The sequence below is a fragment of the Rhea pennata genome, chromosome 2, assembly GCF_028389875.1.
Source record: "Rhea pennata isolate bPtePen1 chromosome 2, bPtePen1.pri, whole genome shotgun sequence".
Classification (NCBI taxonomy): domain Eukaryota; kingdom Metazoa; phylum Chordata; class Aves; order Rheiformes; family Rheidae; genus Rhea; species Rhea pennata.
In genome coordinates, this window is record NC_084664.1 from 125,104,206 (window position 1) to 125,131,050 (window position 26,845).

General features: G+C 36.3%; 1 protein-coding gene across 1 annotated transcript in view; it reads right to left on the reverse strand.

Moving 5' to 3' along the window:
* Positions 1–1,065: 1,065 nt before the first annotated feature.
* C2H8orf34 (chromosome 2 C8orf34 homolog) overlaps positions 1,066–26,845 on the reverse strand; it is a 135,763-nt gene continuing 109,983 nt past the window's right edge. Inside the window, exons 9-13 of the mRNA XM_062568535.1 lie at positions 20,373–20,458; positions 15,212–15,285; positions 10,236–10,356; positions 6,294–6,796; positions 1,066–1,176 (exon numbers count right to left, since the gene is read on the reverse strand). Coding sequence (XP_062424519.1) covers positions 1,066–1,176; positions 6,294–6,796; positions 10,236–10,356; positions 15,212–15,285; positions 20,373–20,458 — 895 coding nt within the window. The remainder of the gene's footprint in view (positions 1,177–6,293; positions 6,797–10,235; positions 10,357–15,211; positions 15,286–20,372; positions 20,459–26,845) is intronic.

Below are 26,845 nucleotides of genomic sequence, written 5' to 3' on the forward strand. Positions count from 1 at the left end.
AAGATAAGCAAAAGGTTTAGGTTTTACTGGCTTTGGACTAAACACAGTTGGAACTTCACTTTAACACTGAAAAAACACTAGCCATGGTTTTGAAAATCTCAGTATATAAATTGAAACTTCATAGTCAAATCATGGTCTGTTTATGAATTTGTGAAGCCGGTATGCAAATTCTTAGGTTTTTAAGTGGTATAATTAAAAAATATATTCTGCTTATCAGGCATGATTATTATTAATCATTAATTCTTTACACAACTGTTTCCTTCTATGAGGAAATTGGCTTCTTCTTTTAACTATGTTTAAAGCATTTTTAGTTGCAGCTATTACATTTTCTGAACAGTTAATTAAACAGCTCATTCTTAAGTATATTATCTAAAATATGTTAGAAAATAGTTCATATATTCACTCTTACAGATCACAAAACTACCAAAAGTAAAAAGAAATTGCAAAGGATTTAATATTTTCAACAAAATTATTTCCAGGCATTTTTAGCCAGATACAACTTGCTAGAATTAGAATGTATTGCAACCTATAGTGCGTTTTTTGATCTTACCTACTGTCTCATTTAGGTTATGATCCTGCTGACCTTTACTTGCCTGACTAGACAACTTGTGTGTTTAAGAACTTTTTTTCATACAGAGGAATTCAAAAGAATGCAGACAAGACAGGAATAACGGAGTCACAATCCTGACAAGGAAGGAAGGCTGGAGCTTCCAGAGCTACCTTTTTTTTTTTTTTTTTTTTTTTTTTTTGTCCTGTCAATGCAGATTTACTACCCAGAATATCTTTTCTATTTCATGTTCTTTTTCTGGAACAGCTACTTTAATTTATCAGTACAAATTGTTTCACTTAGTTAAGTAAACTGTGGTTTGTGATCTTCTTGTCAATGTTCAGTGACTATAGGAATGCTTATGTAAATCAGTCCTGTTAAGTTCAATACTTTGGCCCATAATCAAATGAGTAATTGGTACTTATGAGAACCGCTCATCTGAACAGGCATGACTTCTTTGTAGGGTTTGGTGCTATGAAAGAGAGAAGCTAAAGTTTGAGTTGTCACATTATCAGCTCCTAACAAGCATACTTACATTTGTCTTGGTCAGCTTCCACTCCTTCACTTTCTGTGTCACTCGGCAATATCCAAGGTTGATGAGGAAGCTGAAGCTGTTGTAAGAATTCATCCTGCCATAAACAGATCTATTTTAGATAAAGTGACACAGAATCATCCTGTATAACTACAGTAAACACTCTAGCCTCAATTAACTGGAGAGGAAAAAGTCTTTAATAAAAAATAATTCTCCTTGCAAAATAAAGACAGAATTTAAAGGATGTGCAGACTACCTAGAAATATCTATTGAATTCTTATTTATCTATTTATTCTGAGAAAGTATCTTTAGCTATTTCACTAACCGCTATAGCCAGATATCTCCATGTTCATCTTGAAAATGTAGCAACACACAGAAGAAAATCTGAATGCAGGTACTCCCTCTATCCCAGTGCTTTTAGAACACACCTGGAAAAGTCATGCAGGATCTGTTTAAGTACAGTTTTGACTTGTCAAACTTTTCATTGACTTAAATCCAGTGAGAACAAGGACTTAGAGCCTGACTTAGAATCTGTGTTGGAGAAGGTGAAAGCCTATGAAGGAGAAAAGCTACGGTGACTTTTGTCTCTAAGATACTACAAAACTCTCAGTATCAACATATAAATACTATACACAGTTAGAGTCCATATATAGCTGACTACACAGGTTTTTTTTACTGTTTTACAATCAGCCCCTTTTTATATAAAATGGGTGAATATACAGAAAAATAAACTTCCACATGCGCACATACAAGCACACACACACATATACATAAATAAAATACCATCAGCTTCTTTTGTAATATTCAAGATGAGATTAGATTGGAATGTATACAGAGAGTTTCATTTTCAACAGTTCAAAATATGCAAGTCTTGTGTTTAAAACTTAATTTAAACATTGGCCAGACATTTATGATATTAAAACACAGATTCTTACAGGCTCCAAAAATAAAAAGGAGGGAGCCCTATTTCATTTATGCCAGCTGAAAATCTGAATCTACATATTCAAAGTTGTAAGACACACCACTATGACATAAATGTTGGCATTCAGTTTTAAATTGATGATCAGGTTAAAAAATATAAATTAGGTTTGTGTTATTAAGTTCTTGGAAAATGAGGACTTTTCAAAGAAGATCTAGCTTGCTGGCAGGAAATTGAAAAGTCAAATGTTAAGAAAAATACAAAACAACTAAGCTCAGGCGGGAGGTCCAGGCCTTAGGCTTGTATCGTCATTTTAAATGTTTTCAGTGTTAGAGGTGGTTGCTGAATACAGCACTGAATGGGGCAAAACGTTTTAGTTCACAGAATATGATTTTTGCAGTAGGAATAAGTGGTGCTCACACTGATCAACATACCTTTTAGTCTTCCAAAAATACAAAGCAAAGAACTGAGTACGGCAGAACGGAATAGAAGTATCTGACCAAAGACAGAGTTCCCATGACATTAAGTTGTGTTCTATACTCAGCATTCAGGAGGAAAATTTGAATGAATCAATGTTATACTAAGTTAAAACTTCCTGCTCTTAACAATGACACTTTAAACTATCTGTGTAAATAAAGAGTTTGTAAAATTCCAAGTGTTCAGAAAATGTAATGGTAAATGAGGGAGTGGGTAGTATTTTCATCTCAGAAGAGCTATTGCAGAATGGTGTCACTTTAATGGAATCTATCCTGAAGGGAGAAGCAGGATTCAGCTTTCCATTGTCAAGCTACACAAAACACCAAAGGAGATAGTAAATGCAAGGAAGTATCTCTGCAAAAGGATTTAGAATCCTGATTTATTAGTTTTATGGAGACAATAAAACTATTTATCTAGGTAATATTTCTTAGCTATATTCAATTCAGCCTTGAATAGGGCTGATAATAAAACATACCTACTGGAATATTGAAATATTATGTGTGTCAAGAGGCAGAAATTCATGCACAAAAACTCAGATCAGTAGAAATCTCTACCATTATTCTTAATTATCAATCAAAATTCTTAGCAGTCAATATGTTAAGCACTTGCCAAATTATTTAAAAATTGTGCTATGACAAGATTAAGCCATCTTGAGCTAGAGCACAGACTTTACTAAAAGTTAAGGACTCTCCTTAAATTGTACTTATTAGCAGCATTTTTCTATTTTGAACTTATGTTACTTTGAAATATGTTACAAACTAGGAAGCATACATCAAGCATTAAGAGATATATTAAAAATCCTGAGAACTGAATTAGTGACAGCACAGAGAGAGTAAGTCCATGAAGATTTTGAATTCTTTAATTCAAGCTCTTTATGATGAAACATGCTCCTTGTACTCACTCACTGCATCCTTGTCAACTGACTCATTCTCCTCAAATACATACCAGTTTGTACTGATTTATTTCACTAATATCAGTAGATAGTTCTGATTTACACCAGAATAAAAGTGAGAAAGCAGCAACTTCTTTTCAAAATTTTATCAGTGTCTTGTATAGCATTGGCAATATAACCACAGTGCATTCACATAAAATGGAAATTTTTCTTTTACACCATAAGTAGTCTAAGAAGAATAAAGGCAATTTCCCTTCTTTTATTTTGCTCTTTTTACACAGCTCTTTCTATGAAGGGGACACAAAATCTGCAAAGAAAGTTGCAAAATTATAACATACAGTATCAGTTGTTAGTTTTATATGTCTGTAATCTGTAAAACTACAAAGAAAGACAGAACTTTATAATTCTTTGCCTACCCAAGCCCACTGCTACTTTGGCTTTTTAAAAATTTGTCTCCTTGGCCAAAAAGACAAGGAAATAGAATCACATGGCCACAAAAAGAAGGACATTTCTAATGGCAAAAAGTGTCACTGAACAGAGACACTTACTCTGTATGTTCTGTCCATACCCGGTTCTATATTTTTAGGTAACCAGGAACTGGGGTGGGGAAAGGTAGCTTAGAAGAGCTTCTAAAGCTCACAGGATAACACTCCAGACATAAGTTAGCAGAGGACAACTGGCCAGACCTCCATCAGCTACTTTCCAAGACCTGAGAAGCTTGGCCTTTACAGCTCGGCTGTGAAAGATCTCAAGTATGAAGATGTCTTACCAGCAGTTATTCCCTTCAGATCAGAGCTAGTCCCAAGATGAGTTTATGTTAAATCAAAGGTCATTTGTGTACTTCTCAGGAAAGAATAAATAGCCCCAGCTTTGGGCTGGGTCATTACCAGCCAGTCAGTACACTGTTGTGTTCCAGGAGCAAAGAGAAAGAGAATTTCTCACTTCTAGAAGGCAACAGTACAGAGGACAAAATCATGGACAAAATGCTGAGATTTAACACCAGCTTTAAAGCAGACTTGCTGGATGAAAGTGGGATGTTAATTATCTATACAATAGGGCAATAATATTGCTCTTTTTTAAAGTACATGAGATACATATATTACAAAGAACTTACGACACTGTAAGAGGTATCAGCAAAGTCTGGGATATAGCAAACACAATTAACAATTGTCACAGCAAGTAAAATAAATCTCACGAGTTATCATTATTATAACTACAAAAAGGCTGTGGAAGTAAGTGTTTTTAATTGCCTGTATTATTACAGAAAACATCAGAAGTGAATGAGTGATTGGACAGCACTTGGTGGAAATGCAGTGTTCATTATATGGCACTTTCAGGATTCTGTACATAAATAAAGTCAGCATCACATGGCTATACATCAGTTAAAAGCAGAATTGGTTTTAAAAAAAAAGTATTTAGCAGGAAGTAAACCCTTCATTTCTCCTGAACATTTTTAGTTAAAAGTTAATTCCAACTCCTTCATGTTCTAGCACGTGAGAAAATTCTAACACAGAAACAACACACATACACCCCCACAAAAGGGATGAAAGGTTTTTGTTTTTTCATGCCATTTATATATTTTTTTCTCTGAACTGTTAGTTGAGATACTTTTAACAGAATTGTAGCCAGCTTCAGTCGTCATGTCTTTAACCCAGATGTCCAATTAGGGCTGAAGAAGTAGCTGGACTGATGGAATGAGTGCAACACCATTCAAAAACCAAAATGAGATATTTTTTCACCATCCAATTTAAGGAAGATTTCCTCCATAAATTCTATAGTTTTAGAGTTATCAGTGCCTCATTTCCTTTCTCTTATAACACATAATTAAGTTTATTCTAGGTAATGACGCTCTAATTTTCCTACAGTTTTCTCTGAGTAACATTATTATAACGAAGTTATTTTTTACTTTTTGAAAAAATTGTTAGCCTGATATAACATACATCATGTCAAATGTCAAATTCAACACATTTTTTGAAGCTTTGATACATCTCAAAACTAAATCATCTGAAGTATTTTTTTCTGTCTTGAAAATAAAGCACCACAGGCTTTCACAAATGGATTAAAAAGGGAGACAAAGTTAGTAATACATGGTGGGAACTGACTTGTTTCACCTTAGCCATCTAAAATCTAGGAATCTAGACATAGAGGTCCTCCTCAAGTCAGTGGAGAAGTCATTTCCTGAGATTAACTCACAGCTTTATAAGGCAGGTATCCGAGACAGACAGCACGGTTGCAAGCTAAAGTTATCTTTAAGGCAGTTAAGGTTAGAGAAGAAGAATTCTACTCAAAATTCACAAGGCACTGACTTTTTTTTAAACAAAGACTTATCCTGTAAGAGCCATTAGTAAGAGAACAGGAAGTTCCTATGGTCTGAACCAGGTTAGTTAACGTGCATAAAAGTCCAGGACAATGGCTCAGTAATGTTGGACATACTCTCACTGCAGGTCAGTTTTTGTGTTTTAAATCTGTCGGTTTAATTGGGTCTAAATAATCACTGTAATGTGTCAAATAAATGAAAAAATAAAGCAAAACAAGGAAATCTTATGCCCTGTCATTATAGCAGGAAAAAGTTGTGCTAATATTCCACACTTAACGTACCTCTTAGAAGGCTAATGAAACTGCTATCTATTATGCAGTCAAAACCCTACCGAGCTCATGAAAGATTTGGGGGGTATGAGTGTTTCAAGATGATTTCTGTAATAATTCTGACATTCTCCAGCAGCTTGACAGCTTGAGTACCTCTCACAGCTGAGCAGTATTTCCTTGCTAATTTTCTCATCATTAGGTTTAAAGTCCGTCTCAGAGTAGTAAATTATATCAGGGATATTGATATTACTTTAGTGCAAAACACAATCTAAAACAACTTTAGTTTTCATGTTAGAGTAGCTCTTACACATAGCATTAAACATTAAATTGAAAATCTTACTTCTGATAAACTGCTTCTCTGAGCAGTGACAGTTCCAACAATGTCTCCACTCATTTGCACAGACAGCCCTGAAGCAGCGCTGAGGGTCCTCCCCAATTGGATCTTAGATGTCAGAGATCTGCTTCTTTGCATACTGATGATGCCTTCCTTATTTCCCTGGTTGATAGGGGTAAGAGGTCGTGACAGCAAGCTATTCGGGGTCACAGGTCTGCTTCCCGGAGCTGACGGTGTCGGAGGCCTATTGGTTTGTGTAGTGGGTGTTGGAGGCCTACTGTTTGCAATACTGGAGACCTGTGTTCTGCTGTTCGCGGGTAGTGGTGGTGACTTGTTTCCTTGGAGCTGAATGTTTTTCCCCATTTGAGCTGGCACTTGAGGCCTTGGATTTTGGCCTTGTGTAGCTTGAAAATTGCCTTGATGGTCAGATGTAACTAAACTAGGATGTTGGATACTAGGGCTTCTTGACAGTCTTGCTTCTTCCCATAGCGCTAGGTCCTTTTCAATATCTGTACACACACACATGAAGATAAAAGCAATATCATTTTTTTTAAAAAGAAACTCACTTCCATTTCTCTCTGATTTTATACTCTTATTGATTTTTCCCTATATGAGTGAAAAGTGCCCAAATCTCAAGTTGGGAAGAAAAAACCTATTCACCCTCAAAAATTGAAGGCATCAGGATTGACAGTTCCAATATGTTTGACAGTTAACTCCTCAAAATTTATTTACCTTTATTGCAAACAGTTATCCCACAAAAGCAAAATAATACCACTTCATTGCATCATCTAGCTATGAATGTCACCATAACTAATAAAAACCTTTCTCATTTCTTCCAAATTACCTCTCTGTAACTTTTGAATAGTTTCTCATTACTATCAAGTAAAGATGAAGCAGTGACCAAAACCTGAAATCCTCAGTTGCAGGGAGGGGCAATCCCAAACTGGTTCAAGATGAGACTTTTTGCTTCTAGCCTCACTACCTCATCCAACCAAAATCTGGGGCCAAAAATCTTTGAACTCTGCTACATCTGTATCGGTGATCCTGTCTGGACCTGAATTTTGTGCTCTGGCCTGCCTTCAGCGTCATATTAGATGAAGGGATCACCATTGCCTAGAATCCAAGGGAAAAGGTGGTCCCCATTTGCTGCTCCAATTCCTACCCCTAGCACAAGTAAAACTCTTGGGAAAGGTCAGTTGATATTCACCTTTTTAAAACGTAAGAAGTAAGATCCTATTTATAAACAAAACAGTTTAGAGGTAGTGATGAAAGTGTCTTCTGAATTCATATAAAACATATATTTGCTTCTAATGTATTAAATCAGATAAATCCAACAAAGTTAGGTAGTTTAGTATTTAGCTTAATATAGCTAGCATACTTTAAAGCCCTTACATTTAAAAATGTCCAGAAGCTTAAGGAACAATTTACTCAAGCTTACTTTATTTTACACAATTATTATCAGTTTTTTTCTCTCTCTGGCATGGACACTCCTGGAACTTGGTTTTGATATGGACAGCTGGCTCCCTTTAGAATAGCAGTACTATTTTCCATTAGACAGTATTAGCCATAGTCTTAGAAGCCCTAAATCAGCAAGGCTCTATTGATTTAAACTCCTATTAAGTAAATCTATATAAAATCTGGATTTTATCAGATATGCAGATAACATACCTGCATATAACATGCAGGCATGCATATAACAATAACTTCAGGCACTAAAAGTCCTAAAATAAATAAAATGTGATTTTCCAATACATAGTTCAGGATCTATTTCACTTGTGTTTACTAGTAGGCATAAAAATAATGTTCTATGTACAATAATTAAAGATGTGCTGCCTTTAACATTAACTTATTTTATAATAACACTTTGGAAACATGAAAGTAAGCTATGTTAGTTTCATGTTTGCAGTATAATAGAAGATATTCCACACATGTAAAATGATATTATTAAAAAAGATGTTAAAACTGGAAAAGTTGTGAAAGCCTTGAATAAAACTCTTTCTCAACTCCTTAAAGATCAAATGTTTTGCTGCTGGCATATTTTGAAATGTAGTTACAGTTTTTAGCACAAAGTTAAGGAGGTTTCTAATTGCCACTTCAATCTAACTAAAGACGGACCTCACAAAATCAGCTAGTTATTTTCATTTTGAAATAATTATGTTTTTAAGTACTCTTCCATTATGCTTTTAGAAAAAATCAATACACATCACTTTGGAACTTATAAGATGCCTGGTTCAAATCCAGGGGCCAATAAATGATAATGTGAGTTACCCAATTTAAACCAAATGAGGAATGTGTTCTTATAAAGATTCAATTTAGCCTTGCAAAATTATAGACCTCTAACTTCTCCATAGTGATTCAGTATGCCAAAAAATTATCTGAATATCTAACAATTTAATATGAACTCAAGAAAGTCCTTTATGTCCTTTATGGACTAAGTGCTGGATGACAGGTACAGATAGGTGGCTAAGGCTAAATGCAGCATTAACACCAACTATCACAGAATCACAGAATCACAGAATCTATAAGGTTGGAAGGGACATCTGAAGACCATGTAGTCTAACCTCCCTGCTCAAGTAGGGTCACAGAGCATGTTAGATGCAACCCTGTACATAAAGGAAAGGCAGGCTCCTTAAGAAGACATTTAGGAGCATCTGAGATAGAGGACTATTTCTCATCTTCATACAGGTAGCCCAAATCCTAATTTAGGCATAAAAATGATTGCCTAATATTGGGTAGAATGAATAAGTTTCATTGCATTTAATATAAGAATTGAAACAAGAAGGTTTGCTGTTATCAGAGACACTAGAACTTTGCAAATATACAATGAGACAGAAAAGGCTAAACAAGAACATGACATTGTTATCTGAGGTCCTTCGAGTTGATGTTTCATGGAAATTATGTAATGTTTGTCTGTCCGAGACTAATAGTCTCAAGCAACATTGGCATCATAACAGGAAATCAATTAATTAATTAATAGGAATAAGAGAGCCTAATATCTAATGACTAGACCATTTTCCTGTGAAGGTTTCAGGTAGAAAAAAATTGTAGTGTGTACAGCTGAATCCCAAATATAGTGTAAGTAAAACAACAGGCTTAAAGTTAACTGACAACAAAGTATTGATGTGACAGAGAAGACCCTGCAGGTAATACATCATCACACTGAATTTCAGAGACTAAGAGAACCTAACCAGTTAACTTATGGTTAGTTGTTAAGTATTTAAAATTCGATGTTGTGTTGAATACGGTAGTTATTATTGTCAGCTCTGTCTAGGGCCATCTAAGGAACTGCTAGATTAAGAGCATCTAGTATAACCATACAAGAAACAACAGTTAGGACATAAACCAAGCTAATGAGATCTTCACCAGACCCCTTCTGAGTGACAACTGCATCAATGCATAGGAAGGTGAGCACTGCCTCAATGGCTGGGGGCCACAGTGTTCTCAGGTCCCTGCTGCACACCCAGATATCTGACAACCATAGCTCAGTGTGCTGGTCTCCTGGCTCCACACGCCTCATAAGGTAACTAGATGTTCCTCGGAGTTTCAGCTCGCAGAGAGTACACATGGATTGTCAGCCTACTTCTGCAGTGGTACATTTCTAATAGCCACAGTGACTTGAACCTGACACAAACATTGAATGGCAGCATCTCATGTTCTCAGAAATGAAAAATGGACAAAATTTCCTCACTTGCAGATGTCATAATTTTTAGTTCTTGTTCCATTCCAAATGAATATCTTTTCTAAATGCTGGCGCTTACCTCATTGCACGTAGACCTTTGTCTTTTGCCCTGGCTTCAGCTGCAATAGACCCAAGACAGAACTTAAACAGCTGTACAGCTCCCAAGGCTTTCCGACCAATATCATTGGTAGACCAAATGACCAAAGTCTTCTAGAAAACGCCACTGAAAGTGCTACTTGGGCAAGCTAGGCATTTGCTGTTATACATACCAGCTAGGTGTTTTTCCATGGTCTGAAGTTCTTTTGCTGCTAAGGAGTCCTTTAAGAGTTTCTGTCTTAGAGATCCTCCAGTTCTTACACTCATAGCATCCAGGGTCCAAACTGGCTGAGACTTACACAGATAAAAAGAAAGAGGAAGATATCTAAGTGTGCTTTTACGTTTGTACGTAAAAAGATAAAAAATAGTGGAGAAAGATGCTGTTCTCATTTAGAAAAGTTAATCTGGTGCTTTATAAGTAGAATTAATATATAAGATTTGTAAGTTCACCAAATGTTTAATCTTTCAGTTTCCACAATGTTTTTAGGCACATAGAATGAACTTGTCAACTTGTTTTTTAAGGTATGCTAGAAATAAATAATCCTCCTCAGAGTTCTGTTCAAAACAGGCAGTTATCTCTAGTAGGGAGGGCCTGTTCTACTTGAAATACCATGTAATTGAAATTACAAGCTTTCTGCTTCCCATGGCAGTCAGCCAGCACATTTTACACTAAATCTACATTAAAATAAGTATTGAACTAGACTTCTCCATACTACAATTTGGGCTAGCTTCTACGTAGGTTTCCTATTTACAGGCAAGAGAAAAGCAGGAAACACGTAGGCAACTGGGAATCACATTTGTTTCAGAATCTGAAATGTAACCTGAATAGTTTTCTTCTTAGTTACTCAGTTCTGTTTTATTTACTGTCGTTTGGAGTAATATCTTTGAATTTATCATGCCAAAGGACAGCAAAGTCTTAAAACACTTCATGTGAGAAGTAAGAATAAGGCACTGTTAGATTTTCTTCTAATTCTTTTAAAGCTCAGAAAATTCTTTAGAATTACATTTTAGAAGGTTTAATGCTTTAAAATAAGAGTATTTTTACTCCAGAACACATTTGCCATTCTATCTGAATAGAGAAAATTTGAAGGTCTCCTTGGAAGCACTACCCACACTCCGCATGCAATGTCTGTGAGTGGGGCTAAAGGATTTATGCTTCTGTAGGGGCCAGGGCCTTTCTATAAGGAGTCCTGCACAGAGGCTGCATCTCAACCGGGAGCCATGCTGTGTGCCACAACAGTCAGGCAGGCACTTGGATGGACTAATTTTTGCAATATGCAAAATGATATCCACAAAAAGGAAATCAGCAGGTAAGAAGTAAAAAAAGCATTTCCAAGTACTACAGGTGCTCTCCAAAGCAAAAGAGAACTTAAAAGGTAAGAAATCATTATTTTACAACTATATACATATATATATATATATATATATATATAATGTTGTATTTATTTTATTAAGTTTATTTTACTTATGTTAGGTCTAGATCAAAGAAATTCAAGGTATGTAATTCACACTATTTGCTTAACTACTTGCAGGAAATTTTTCCTATTTCTTAAAGACCTTGATATTATATTATTCTATTATATTGTTTTGTTAATTTAGCTACAAAAATTACAATTACTCATTTACAGAGGTTTTTTGATTAGTTGTGAGTTGTACTAATCCAATCTTACTATTACTACTTAAATTAAAAAAGGCAAAAAATTTCAATTTTGTGTGCCTGAATTTTCAGAGCTAAATCCACATACTTAAAAAATGAACTTGGACTTGGAAACATTTGTATCAGAATAAACTAATTTTGTCTGGATATTATATAAGCATGACCTTCATAATTCATACTACCTCACAGACCCACCACTGCTGTTCCTGATGTGGCACTGGAAGCTTGAAATATTTATTTTAATGACGAACATGCTAATTGCTAAATAGTAGCCCCAATCCAACAAATAATTTATATGTTGACTTAAATATTCTAGTTTAGGTTTGTTAGAGTGATTGATTATGCTCAAACTTGTACGTCCGTTAAGTTACTTCCTACCACTGCTCCCAGAGAGAATAGTGAAAAAGTTAAAAAAGTCTCCACGAATTACAATTAAAATTAAATATCACTAAAATATAGCTGTATTCAGCATAGATCAAAGTAAGAGCTAAAAGTTTACTTTTTCCTAGTACACAAAGGCTCAAATCATTTCAGAAATTTAATTATCCTACAGGAATTTCTGTATTCATCATAGTAAATCCATGTGTGTGTTCTTACTAGGAATGCAACAGAGAAGTTCCAAAAGCAGTAAGGAAAACACAATAAAATTTTAAAGCAAAACACCTCTATAAGATAATTTATTATTGTTTTTTCAACAAAGAGCAAAAATTCAAGGCCAATTCATGCAAAAACATCTTTGCAGCTGGATGACTTTTTTCCATATTTTCTATTACACCTGGATTAGATCAACTTGCATGGATAATTTGCAAAGAAAAAGATATGTTTTTATGTGCACGTGAAAAGCAAGATGAGAGAGTGCAAAGATTCACATGAAGAAAAAAATAATAACCAAGAGTCCTGCTAGGTCCAGATGAAGAAAAAAAGAAAAACTACAGAGTGAAGCCACAGCCACTCAATAAAAGTGCCCAGTGCACGTATCCTGCTTCCTTCTGTTAATGACTGTAAATCCAGAAACTTCCTCTAATAGTTTATTTTGCCACTTCCACCAGAATTTTACCTTGCCACTTATTTTTTCTAGTATCACTTAAGCATTTTCCTTAAAGGTTGCTGGCCAAATATTTATCTAATTTTTATCTTCAGAAATATAAAGCAAATGAGGGCACTAAGTGCAAGCCACAGCAAAAATCTCAAGGGAAAAAGAAAAGCCTTCCATTTTGCCTAGCTCCTTTGTTATTTTAAGCATTTGCCATAAAAATAGCCCTGGAATATACTAGGATCTCTAAGTAAGATTTAAATGTTTGCTTCCACTTTGAATGTTGGCAAAACACTGGAACTTGGGAAAAGTGCTGACTCCTGTAGATACTTCAAATTGTTTTCTATTATTAGCATTACCTATTTATTCAGTATTCACTTTGTTTGGGATTGTATGGTGTTGAAAATGTAAAATCTAAATTCCCCAAATGTTGCCTTTTTTTTTGTGACTAACCCTACCAAAGTAATGAAAACTCTTAAATTGAAAATAATACGAAATTTCAGTGAACAGAGACAACTCATAGTAGAAGATATTAAAGTCTGTAGAAAATGTTTGCTGGATGGAGCCCCAAGCGTAGACAAAGATGGAACATTTGGAGGAATTTAGAGATTCAGAAAACATAGTCATTGTCTTGTTTGTTTGTTTACTGAGGACAGATTAATACACGAAAACTTGCAGATAAGAAAATTTTTAAAAGGTAGTGATCTTTACTTATGCTCCACATCTTACAGTATATCCCTTCAAGTTTGACATTTGGGCATGTTGTGGGAAATACTTCAAGTACAACTCTTACGAAAACATTTTAAGGAAAAATGACTCTAAAATACAAGCACACCTTCAGACTTACTAACTGTCTGAACTGAAATGAAAAAGTTCTGAAAATTCTTCACTGTTCAAATATCACCTCTCTGTGAAAAAATAAAGGGTAGTAAAAATTCAATTAAAACAGTTTAAAGGAAAATGTCTAATTACAAAACTCTTCATACTCTTCAGAAATAGAAAACAAACAATGTTACAAAACAATCATAACATAATGAAAGTAGAAATTATATTTATCGATGTTACAGATGTAGGTGATGCCTATCTGTTCAGCTTGCTTTAGGCCCCACAAAACAAATCTTACATGCAGACTTACACACTGAACATTAAAAAGAACTCCACAGCTCTTTTTATTTTCTAAAGAAATTCTTGCATAATTCTTGATGTTTCATCTCATAGTTTTTCTCAAAACATATCTTCTCTGAAGGGAGAGGTGCTTTTAAAGAAAGCTGGTCAAATATACATTAAGTGTTGAGAGATATTAATGAGAATTAGCAGTTTAACTAACAGCAGGTGCATATTGCTGTAGTGGAATGCAGTATCAAAATTAAAAATGGCAGGTCTTGTACTAGATTAGCAATTTCTAGATATAATGTGCCTATTTGCATTATTGCTATGATCTAATTAGTTCAAATATAAGAAGCCTACAATGAACATCACATTTATTCTTTTTATCCCACACCTTATGTATATTTGCAACGCATGTATATTTGATAAAAATGTATTTTGCATATCAATTCTAAAGTAATTTTAAAGATATATTTCTTTCCATTTTAAAGAGGTTGTCAGAACACAATGCACAAATACGTTTATCTCCACAATTTCCATATGAGGAACCAAAATTGTGTCTCCTTATTTTATATGTAAGGATTGAGAAAGAGTGAGTCTCACCAGAAGTCATTAGGAGACCATGGAACAGATCCCTATTTCCTCAGATGCTCAGATTTCTAACACAATACAAATAGCTCCAAAGTTCTTATGATATCCACTTTTGAAAATTATTTCACTGCTAGTTATATTTTCTGCAAACTCTAAAGACTTCCTTAAAATTCAAAATAAGAAATACTGATGAAAATATTAACAGAAATTTCCCTATTAAAAAAAAATTAGTCAGAACTTTTAAATAAATACCTCTTATATATTAGTTCCAAGAAAATGTAATCAAAAGGCTAAACTATAGCTGAGATGTTATAATGTCAAATTTCATAATTCAATCTAGAATTTGAACTATTTTGTTATTGTTAATTATTATTTTGTTGTTATTATGATTAATTTTGCAAATTTGAAAATTATCAAATTAGTAAAATGCCTATTTCACTGCTAAAACAAGCATTAGAGAATATACAAACATAGTCTAAAATGACTGTACTTTCAGTGGGAGATATGCCCATAAGTCATTGATAAATGTATGGTTTCATGAGCGATAATAGATTTTAAAATACCACTGTTCCCAGACAGAAAAAATTAAAACTGCCACAGAATTGGATAGTCAGAAGGAACATGCAAATTAAGGAGTTTTCCTTTCCTCCCCTTTTTTTTCTGATGAAGTGATGGTAAGCACAACTTTATGTTTATGCAAAATCCAGTATTTATCACAACAATTCAAAAACTGAGGATTATCCATAAGAGAAGATACTTACAGATCCTGCTACTTGAGAGGTGCTCTCAAATTCATCAATATCTTCCATTAGTGTTTCAACTCCAGATACTCCAGCTGTTTCAAAGTGGTAGAAGAACAGTAAGTCACTCTAATTTTAACTTAGATGGGTTTTAATTTATGTCTAGGATCAAACTCATGAGCCTAATACAATGTGGAAACAGTGCCTCTACCACTACTGTAGGGTTGAGGAAGGTACCTTCAGATGCTGAGATGTCTGGAAAGCTGCTTATAATTTTTTTTACTGTTAAAACTAAGTAGTTTGTCTTTTACACTGTACAGCTCTTCAGCTCTAATAAAAGTAATTTAACTTAATTTAACTAATACAGTCAAACCAATTAGAATGTAGTTAAATATTCTTGAAATAAGCCGTTCTGGTCATTTTAGAAGACATTTAAAAGCCATGTAGGCCACGACTTTTTCCCATGCTGACAGAAGTGTAAAATAGCTTGGGTTCATCAGAAATTGAGAATGTCTTTTTAACACATACAGAAAGACTTAACACAGAATTTATGTGCCTATTTCACAGAAAATAATCTCCAAGTAACATGCTAGATAGTGTCACTGCTTGCCTGGTAGTCTGCTGGCACTCAGTTGCTGTTCATAAGCAGTCTAAAAAGAAAGGTGCCCTGATCTTCCCTGAGTTATTCAGATTCTAGCACCTTACATTTCCAGAATGACCAGATTTGTTAAATATCTCAGATTATGCCTGGCATAAAGACAGAGCTATGCAGCAGTTGTGGCCCACCACTTTCATTGCAAAAAAGGAGGAGGAAGAGCTAATGATTTTGCAAAGTTGTTAAGTGTTCAGAAATTAGGAGATCTCTTCTTTCTTTTTTCTTTTTTAAGACTCTGTAGGAAGTTTGCAGTGTTTTCTCCTGGCTAAGTCCAGCTAGGTACTTGCTGAAACATCTTTCAGAGGGGGCAGGTGGCTCTGTAGGTGACTCAGTAACAGCCTGCTGTTGAGTGAACCCAGATTTTTGCCACTGTCACATCTGGTTCTCGCCCTAATTCACACATATTCCCACCCACTTAATATTTTTTTACTCTAGTCATACAGTTCCATCTGGAATAGCACTATGCATGTTTGATGCAATCCTATCGCCAATGAACACCCCCAATTTCAAACTCTGCTTCTACATCCAAATGCCTATTTTGAAGTTTCTACTATATTGGGACTTTTAACAGAAAAAAAATCATTCGGAAGGTATATACCACAGCCTTTTCAAGCATACTAGGTAGAAATAGAAGCTGGTTAATTACAAATAATATAAACCAACTATCTGATTCATGTAGAGATTGAACTATTGATGTGGAATTTGCTTAATAAAATTTATTTAACATACTAAATGTAACATATCACAAAACAATCTGCAGACCTCATAACACAATACAACAGGAAATATCAAATGTACACTGTGCATAGCACCATACAATCTGTCATTTGCAATCCAATTACGTTATTCCAGGTCAAGTCACAAAAGAAACAAATCTTTTCCCATACCTCAGAAATATGTGGAGCTGCAAACTGTATTGCAAAGTGTCTCACTTTCCAAACAGCTTTTCTCAGATAAATTGGGCATTTTAAAAGTTCAGAAGTGCTATGCTTTTCCTTTCTCCAACACTGAGTTTGTTCCCTAATTAGATACTGTATTTCATGCTTCCCTCTATGAGAATGCACTGACTGCAAAGATCTTAGTTGCAGTATTTTTTTTTTCATACTAACATTTGTGTTCTGCTTTTTATCATGGCTTTCCCTTGAAAGGTAAGGCACTTAACAGCAAAAGGGATGGAAACAAGTGCTAATGCACAAGTCCCTAGGCAACTGGGATTATATGAACACTTATGTTTTTAGTGACAATATTTCATAATATCCAACCTGAAAAAAATACATATCGGTAGATTAACTCTACATTCCTCCACTGTCAAAAACAGAATGGGGGCTGACACTAGCAGATTGCTATTGGATCAATTCTGTTGCAGTGTCTATCTTCTGGAAATCATCTCCTCACTCCTTCCCTTCATCTATCTATACAGAAGAGGAAGAAGGCATTGTGGAAAACATTCAAAGATAAAGTGGCTCAATGGAGGACTGATCTATGAGAGAATCTGGGAGGCTTGGCATCTACAGTGCAGTCACACAAGTCACTTCTAGTAATCAGAATCAGAAACCTAGCTACTTAATTCTTCACTTAATTATTTTCTGGAAAGATATAGAGCCCTATAAGAAAGAAAATAGTTTTGAAAGATTTTGTTTAGGATAGTAAAAAGAAACTGCAGCATTAAAAAGTTTTGTGTTTTCAGATCTCAAGGCCTGATGTCCCTCTCTCATTTGTATTACTTAGATCAAATAAAACTCTGTTTAATTTGGCAGGATTACACCAGAGAGAAATCGATGTAGTTGTTAATAAGAAGTGGGTCCAGACTGTCAGCAGTGTCAGTATAGCGCTTGACACTGCAGACAATCTTTTTACACAAGTTATTGCATTGACTTTATTAGGTGGAATCGCTTCAGTAGGGCTCATTTATAAGGGCTGTTAGATCAGATATGCAGACAATTACTTCTGAACCTAGTGCATCCAAAATCCACAAGAGAGATGTTCCAGGTCTAACAATTTAACAATTTGCCCACTAACCCAGGAAGAACTCATTATCTAGAGATAGATACCTCAACTTTGCTGAGCATCAGCACCCTGCATACATGTTCCCAAACCAATGGTTTGCATCAGCACTTCTCAATGTAAAATTTTCTCTCTGTAGAGTCATTGGTTCTGATAAGTAAGAGTAAAAAATAAATTCCAATAGTCCTAGAAAACCCTGGTAAGTGAAACCTGTTGGTTACTTTCTTAGAGCACGTAACTAAAAATATAAAGTGTAGCATGTTTCCTAGTTATTCAGGCTTCTCTAACAAAATTTTCATTTTACAGTCTCATCTATCACCTTCTTCACATACACAACATTTTTGGAAATAAATACCAGATATGCAGAAAATAGACTATATGCTGCATTTACAGGAGAGAGCAGACAGCTGCCCAAGGTTTGTGCCTGTTTCTAGGTTATGCCTTCTGGTAAAAAACAGCTGTGTTTTTTAATTAAAATGTATTGCTAGCCAACATTTTAGGAAAAAAATATGTATTTTAAAAGGCAGCACATTTCTGAGAATTCTTCTTGTCAGAAATTTGGCAGTACCTCACTGTTGACCTCAGTCTTTCTCCCCTAAGGGCTATGCTATTTTCTAGCTATATGGCTAATAGGTTCACATATATTCACATAGGTGTGATAGATGCAAGTATAACAGTATGAATTTTGTTGCCCTATCTACCTTTCCATCTCTATATTTTTATTTTTCTATAGGGAAAAGGTGCTCCATCTTCTCTACACCCATATCGACCAGACGGTATCCAGAAGCATAATAAAGTGGTCAAAGTGACGATGGCTATAGCACTCTGTGCTCCATAATCTGTGATCATGATAGAGGCAGCTTCTGGCACCTCCTGACAGTTTCCTCTTCTTCCATCTTGTGTCTCTGCCCCATAGCAACATTGTCAACCTTCTGCTCCCACTAAACACAAAGAACACAGTTTTGAAGGGCGGCATGGCAGGGTGGCTATGTTTCTGCTTTAGGAACTAGGGTACGCAGGAGAGGAATACAAGGGCAGAGATCTGTTTAAAACAAATTGTCTCAGGAACAGTAGAACTTTTTTCTTCAATGTATCTTACACCTCTACTTCTTCCCACTACAATAATCTCATGCTCACATATATCATTATCTATTCCACACAAACAACCAGCATCTCTCTTCTTTGGGATTACTCTTACAATAGAAGAATTCCACCTTCCTTTCACTGCATTTCAGTGCAGTCACCAATCTGAGACTCTCTTACTGATGATTTTCATCAGACTTGTAAAAACAATATGTTCTGTGATTTTGAATCTTCTATTAATTTTGTTTAAAGTGTTAAACAAAAATTAGGGAATGATTAGGGAAACAAAATGCGTGAGTGCATTAAGCCATGTATTCTCAAGAAACCAATTTAAAGAATTTATCTTTAAAGATATACTAGTTACTAATGTTGACATATGTTCCTTTACAAACGAAAAGAAACCAGCAAAAGATCATATTGCTTTTGCACCTAATAGCACTACATAGCAAACATTTAGTAGAATAATTAAACATAATAATAGCCAACTCTGATTTGTTTTACTTTAAGTAGTTGAAAGGGCCATCAAAATCTCTGCAGCTGCTGAAGACTAAATTGCAAATCAGATCTTCCTATTGATAGACTTTGCTGGTTCTGCCCAGCAGGAAGGGAATGGACTGAAAGATACATCTTTTTAGGAATCCCTGGCCAAACCTCTATACATTTATTTCCCTTCCAGTGACAGCTAAGATCTATTTCAACATCTTTCATAGTAAACTAGGGCATTCTCCCACAAGATATCCCTTTGGAAGGGCTTTTCCATTAGATTCTTCCTCATCCCTATTCAAATCATTCCCGGTATTACTTTGTTCAAAAAACAGAGTAAGAACTGGAACAAGACTGAGTGCCCTGAGTGCTGGATAGCACAATATGTGATTAGGCTTGCAGAAGGAAAAGAAATGTTCTTTACAGCTATTGTACAAACTCCTTTTCAGTATGCTTTTAATTCTTGTTAGTGGTGCTTAGAGGGATTAAAGATGCATTTTTTGATATACAGTTTAAAAACAGAGGAGATATTACATAACTATTTTTATTTTTACTGTATACTATTTAGACTCTCTCTATATATATATATTTATATATATACTATCAAATCAAATGTTCCAAAGACTACTCTTTGGCAACTTGCAAGGAACAATCTGTATCTACCCTATCAAAACTTTCTTACATCCAAAATAGCACAACTACATACAAACTGCCTACTAAGAATGATTCCTGGTCCAAGACAGCTTCCAAACTTTCCCTTGAAATTGTTTGGGAGTGTTATTAGCCAAGGCCAATATCATACTGGGAACTCTTCTAACAGATTAAGATTTAAAGTGTAAATGATTGAGTTCAAATGCCCAGGAATATTCTCTAGAAGTGAATCTTCTTAAAGCCTCTGCTCTTCAGTCTAAGTTGCTGATGGTTTTTACGGGCAGAAATATGTAGTATGTAACTTACCATCAGAGTCTGACATTGCCTGTTCAGGAGTTTCAGATACCACTGAGATGTCTTCTGGTCTTTCAGCCAAGTTATCTCCTTGTAATCTAAATCATGAAAAATTGAATGAAAACATACGTAATCATATTCCATAGATAAGACACAGAAGGAGGTTAGTTCTAACTACATACCCTACTCACAACATTGTGCTAGCTAAAGGGTAGCTTTGTTGAAAATTAAGCCTACTTGGTCCAGTCATATGCAACCTCAAATGTAATCCATGATATCATTCTGGATATCTAGTAATCAAAATTATCCTCTAAGAGTCAATCGAATCCTAGCTTATGTACTTTTGTAAGATTTTTTTTAATTAAAAAGTGAGCTTTCAATGGTTCCATGTACGTATGAGGCTCAGCAAGCATCCTTTACTGTACTCAAAAATATGTTAATAGAAGAGGAAAATACATGCAAGAACCTTTCCTACTGCTTAGTTACTTAAAAAAAAAAAAAAAAAAAAATCCAGTATCTTTTGTAGGCTTGGTCTTCAGGCTTTCCCCATGTAACTGCTGAGAGGGGTCAATGCCTTGACAGCACTTTACAAAAATAGTCCTTGTATCTGTTCTTTTTGAATGAGTATCCCAAGACTGTCATCATCCTTTTTCAGGGTCCTATGAATCCAAAGTGCAGATATTGCTCCGAAGAAATGGTTTGTAGCTCTTAACACAATATAAGTGTCATTTACATAAAGATTATATTAAGTTGAATTTATTCAGACATGAAAAGAATATGAATCATGCAAGTGAGTTTTGCAGGACCCAGGAATCATAAAAATGCACTTAAGCAGAACCTTAGGGAAAGAAATAACTCACATCTTAAAAAAAAGAGTTCCTTTTATTCTTTCTCACTTTCTGCAGCTGTGTTACACTAAACTTTGAATTAACCTTTGAAACCATACAGAACCCCCATACCTGCCTTAACTGTCTGATTTTCTCATTTTATGACTCTCACAGTCATCATATTTAGATCTTAAATCATTTCCTTGTTTGTTTCATTCTCAAAAAGAGAATATTTTCCTAGTAATTACTTTATTTCTCTTTATCACCTCTGGGATGGTTTATTTATGACAGAAAGCTCAAAGTTATTGAAAGATATTGAAGTAGGAAGAAACCAACCTTTAAATGCAACAAACATGCAGAAGATGAATGCCTCAATAATTATATTATTTTCATTTGCATTAAAATTGGCCTGTCCTTCTTCATTACATACATACACACATGCTTCCTGTAAGCATATATTCAAGCTTATGAGGATATATATGGAATCCAAGGAACCAGATGTGATGTATCCTTCTCTGCAACTATGACAGTAGTTTACCTGTGTTTAATTAAAAAGGAGAATCACCTAACCTTCTCTTCTCAAGCTGCTGTCACAGAAAATTATCTTTAGAAGTACATAAGACCTGCTTCTTTTGGGCCAACAGAATCTTCAAGATTTTGCAAGACATTCCCATTCTAAGCTTTCATAAATCCACCCCCCCCCAAATCAGACATGAACAATTGAAGTTATTCTCATTTTCTTCACAAAACTACATACATTTAAGTAGGAGGAAATGGGTAGGTGAATTGGGTCAGTGGGTGTACAGTAAGTATATACAAACTTACTCTTGCTTGCCAAGAGAATGCTACTATTAGGGCTATTCTGATCTTTTCTTCAGAAGTAATACTATTTATATAACACCTCCACAGTAAAACAAAAAAAATCTTAAAAAATAGACCAGATAGAAGCATGCATCTAGAAGAGCTTCTGAAGCCTTCACAAGCTGATTCTATATTCAGAGATATATTTTCAAATCTATCCTTGTTTATGTTGATTTCTTTCCAGGTTCCTTCTTGCTGAATGTCTTCTAAGGAAAGTGTGTTGCACTATGCTGCAAATCATAGAATCATAGAATCAGTAAGGTTGGAAGGGACCTCTGGAGATCATCTAGTCCAACCTCCCCACTCAGCAGGGTCACCTAGAGCATGGTAGACAGGGTTGCATCCAGGCGGGCCTTGAAGATCTCCAGAGAAGGAGACTCCACAGCCTCTCTGGGCAACCTGGTCCAGTGTGCCGTCACTCTCACAGGGAAGAAATTGCCCCTCACGGTCAGGCAGAACTTCCCGTGCTTCAATTTCTACCCATTGCCTCTTGTCCTGTCACACAGGAGAACTGAACAGAGTTGTCCCCGTCCCCTTGACACCCTCCCTTCAGGTACTTGTACACATTGATAAGATCCCCCCTCAGTCTTCTCTTCCCCAGGCTGAAGGGGCCCAGCTCTCACAGCCGTTCCTCAGAGGGCAGGTGCTCCAGCCCTCTGATCATCTTCGTAGCCCTACGCTGGACTCTCTGCAGTAGCTCCAAGTCTCTCTTGCACTGGGCAGCCCAGAACCAGACACGGTACTCGAGATGAGGCCTCACCAAGGGCTGAGTAGAGGGGCAGGATCACCTCCCTCCACCTGTTGGCAACACTCTTCCTAATGCACCCCAGGAGACCATTGGCCTTCTTGGCCACAAAGGTACATTGCTGGCTCATGGTCAGTCTGTCCTGCACCAGCACTCCCAGGTCTTTCTCTGCAGAGCTGCTCTCCAGAAGGTCAGCCCCCAGCTTGTACTGGTGCCTAGGGTTATTTCTCCCTAGGTGCCCTTGTTGAACCTCAGGAGGTTCTTCTCTGCCCAGCTCTCCAGTCTGTCCAAGTCTCTCTGAATGGCAGCACAGCCCTCAGGTGTGTCAGCCACTCCTCCCAGCTTGGTATCATCAGCAAACTTGCCGAGGAGGCACTCCGTCCTCTCATCCAAGTCATTGATGAAAAAGTTGAACAGGATGGGACCCAGTACTGAGCCCTGGGGGATGCCACTAGCCACAGGCCTCCAACTAGATTCCACACCACTGATGACGACCCTCTGAGCTCTTCCTTTCAGCCAGTTCTCAATCCACCTCACTGTCCACTCATCTAACCCACACTTCCTGAGCATCTCTTGGAGGATGTTATGGGAAACAGTGTCAAAAGCCTTGCTGAAGTCAAGGTACTCAATGTCCACTGCTCTGCCCTCATCTACCCAGCCAGTCATTCCATCAGAGAAGGCTATTAATCAGGTTGGTTAAGCAAGATTTCCCCTTGGTGAATCCATGCTGGCTTCTTCTGATCACCTTCTTTTCCTCCATATGTCTGGAGACATCCAGAATGAGCTGTTCCATCACCTTTCCATGGATGGAGGTGAGGCTGACTTGCCTATAGTTGCCTGGGTCCTCCTTCTTGCCCTTCTTGAAGACTGGAGTGACATTGGCTTTCTTCCAGTCCTCAGGCACCTCTCCAGTTCTCCAGGACCTCTCAAAGATGATGGAGAGCAGCCTGGCAACAACATCCACCAGCTCCCTCGGTACCCATGGGTGCATCCCATCAGGTCCCATGGATCTGTGGATGTCTAGCCTGCCCAGAAGGTCTCCAGTCCTTTCCTCCTCAACCAAAGGAATGTCTTCCTTTCTCCAGACTTTCTCCCTCACGTCCAGGTTCTGGGATTCATGGGGGCTGCCCTTAGCAGTGAAGACTGAAGCAAAGAAGGCATTCAGCAACTCTGCCTTCTCTGTATCCCTTATCATCAGGGCCCTCGCCCCATTCAGTAGTGGGCCCACATTTTCCCTAGTCCTCCTCTTGTTGTTGATGTATTTGAAGAAGCCCTTCCTATTGTCCTTGACATCCCTTGTCAGACTCAATTCCAGCTGGGCCTTAGCCTTCCTCGCTGCATCTCTACACGCTCTGACTGCATTCCCATAATTCTCCCAAGTAGCCTGTCCCCTCTTCCACATTCTGTGTATTTTCTTCTTCTGTCTGAATTTGGCCAAGAGCTCCTTGCTCACCCATGCAGGTCTCCTGCCCCTTTTGCTGCACTTCTTACTCATAGGGATGTATGTCACTAATGTTGGAAGGCCTAAACTATGAGACTCACTTATCTAGTCCCTGCTCCTATGAACACATTTTCATCTCCAACTCTTTCTTGAGGAATAGCTGCACAGAGGAGTAAGTGTATACTCCAAAATAGATTTGATTCCTTATTGCATAGATAGAAATCCCTTTGGCAAATGAAGGTAAAGTAATATCAAAATGTTGAGTAGAACTTTCCCTCCATTAGTTGGGAAAAAGTAATTATAAGAAGAGCAATGTATAAAAGAGTCATATCCCTGTTTGCAAAGCAATCTAAAGAAATTCAAACTTTTCCAGACTGATGGCTGGCTTTGAAAATCTTGTCTGGTTTTCAATATGTTTTCTTTTAATAAAAAGTTAACATGAGTTCTCTAAAATTTATCATCTTACTAATATTTTAGAAACTATTTCTTTAATAGGAATTGAAACTTGGTACCTAATTACCACCATTTTCCTACATACATTATGTTTATAAAGTCATCTCTTGCTTTGAGGCCACTATTTCAGTTATCCTCAAACAGCTGCATGTTACACCTTCAAAAGCTGCAAAAAACCCTTCAGGTACATATTTCAATTTCTTTTGGCCCATATGTGTATATTGTACAACTTGTTCAGACAAAACATCCAGGGTCTCTACAACCAAGGTTGAATAGGTCTGTCACCACAAACAGGCGTGTCTGTGTTTGTGTGTGTGTGTGTGTGTTGCACACGCACAACAGGGTCATACTGCTAGCATGATGAAGAAAATATTGTAGGCAAAAAGGTGACAAAAATATTTGGGCTATGCTCCTTCACTGAGTCATGCATGATGAGGTATCACCTCATCAGTAGAAGTAAACACCAAAAAAGGAAAAAAATAAAGTCAAGATTGCAATTACAATTTTTTTCATCTACTATTTTGAAAAGATCTTTCCACACTCCTAAACAATCTATAAGCACATAGTTTTATCTAAGAAATGGTAACGATTAATGTCAGCAAAAATAAAATGTAGAATATGTTAGATTTAAATTAGGAAAATATTTCCTCTTGACTTGGTATCTCTTAAAAGAGTAATATTGCACAGACATTTAAGAGTTATCACCTTCTAAAATATTTGATATGATTTGCACCTAAGTCGCCTTTATCTATCATGTTAATTATTCTACTGGTAGCAGTACAGTATTTGAAAGTGGGAGTAACTAAAACCTAAAAAAAATCTGCTCTTTTTGCCTGTCTGAAGGTTCAGCTATCTCAAGTTTTCAATAAAAAAATGAAAAATTATTTCTGCATGCACAAAGGTGATATAAAACAAATGCTGTAGTTTTGATTCAGCAACATGCCTACTTAAATAGATTACTCCTTAGTTTAAAGTTAAGTGAATTGCTGACCTGGAGCATTTAGAATGATTTTCTTTCCCAAAATTGCAGATTATTAGAGAACTGTGCATATCATCATAATGCAGATTACAATAAAGTAATTGTATTTTACCCAGATGAAAAAAGTCTAAGATTAAACCATTATTTGTACTTTAATCGCTAAACTAAAATGAAAATGGAGCCAATGCCATGCTTTATGTTGCATAACCTCTCACCAATTAGACTATGTGAAATAACCTATGCCGGGCTTCATTTTGAGTAATATTACATCCTCTTTTTTAACAGCTGTAAAATTTCCTTGGCAGTTCTGACTACTTCGTACACCTCAGAACACATTGTTACATGGTACTACAGTTACCAACAGTCTTACTGAAATGCTTGTAAATCCCTATGATTACAGCGGTGGAAAAGAACTGAGGCATTGACTTCATCCTTCTGCTAGTGCAAGCAGCAGTACCCTAAAGGAGTATCAAATACTATTTCCTACTCTAGTTTCATTTGTTTCAAAACCAAGTGAAATAAAACAGACTAATGGCAATAAATGTTTCAATGTGGATCAATTTTCAAGATGACAGGATGTTCCAGGGGAATTTTACAGAGATTAAATGTGAAGCATTTAAATATTTTTTATGTGAGTTTAGTATGAGGGGTACTCTACCCACACACAGGTGGGCTACGGATTCAACACAGATCTGCACTTCTTGCCTGGTAGTTGAGCTCTGCTGAGTGTGCTGCCTGGTAGAGTTCAGCTGCGAGACTGATCAAGTGCAACTAAGTCCCAAACTTCTGTTGTGACTGGTCATCCAAAAAGACCCATTCCCACATTCAGAGAACTTGTTCCTGCATTCAGAGAATTCTTGTGCTTCTCTGGTGGAATATCTTAATATAGGGAATGCCTCCAGACTACCTTTATTATCCTTCCTACTCACCTAGCCTTCCTGCCATCCTTTTTCAAATATACAGTAACACCCCAGTGGCAACCACATCAGCACTATCAACAGAAAATACTGAGAGAATCTTATTTTTCTTTAGTTAGCAGCTGGAAAGAAAGATGGCACAATATGAGCAGTTATTCTAGAAGACCAACTTCGCTTTGAGCTTGAACACTCATCCAACATATCATTCATTTTCAGACAATACAGTCTGCTTGTTCCTGCATTCATGTCATGTCATGTTTAT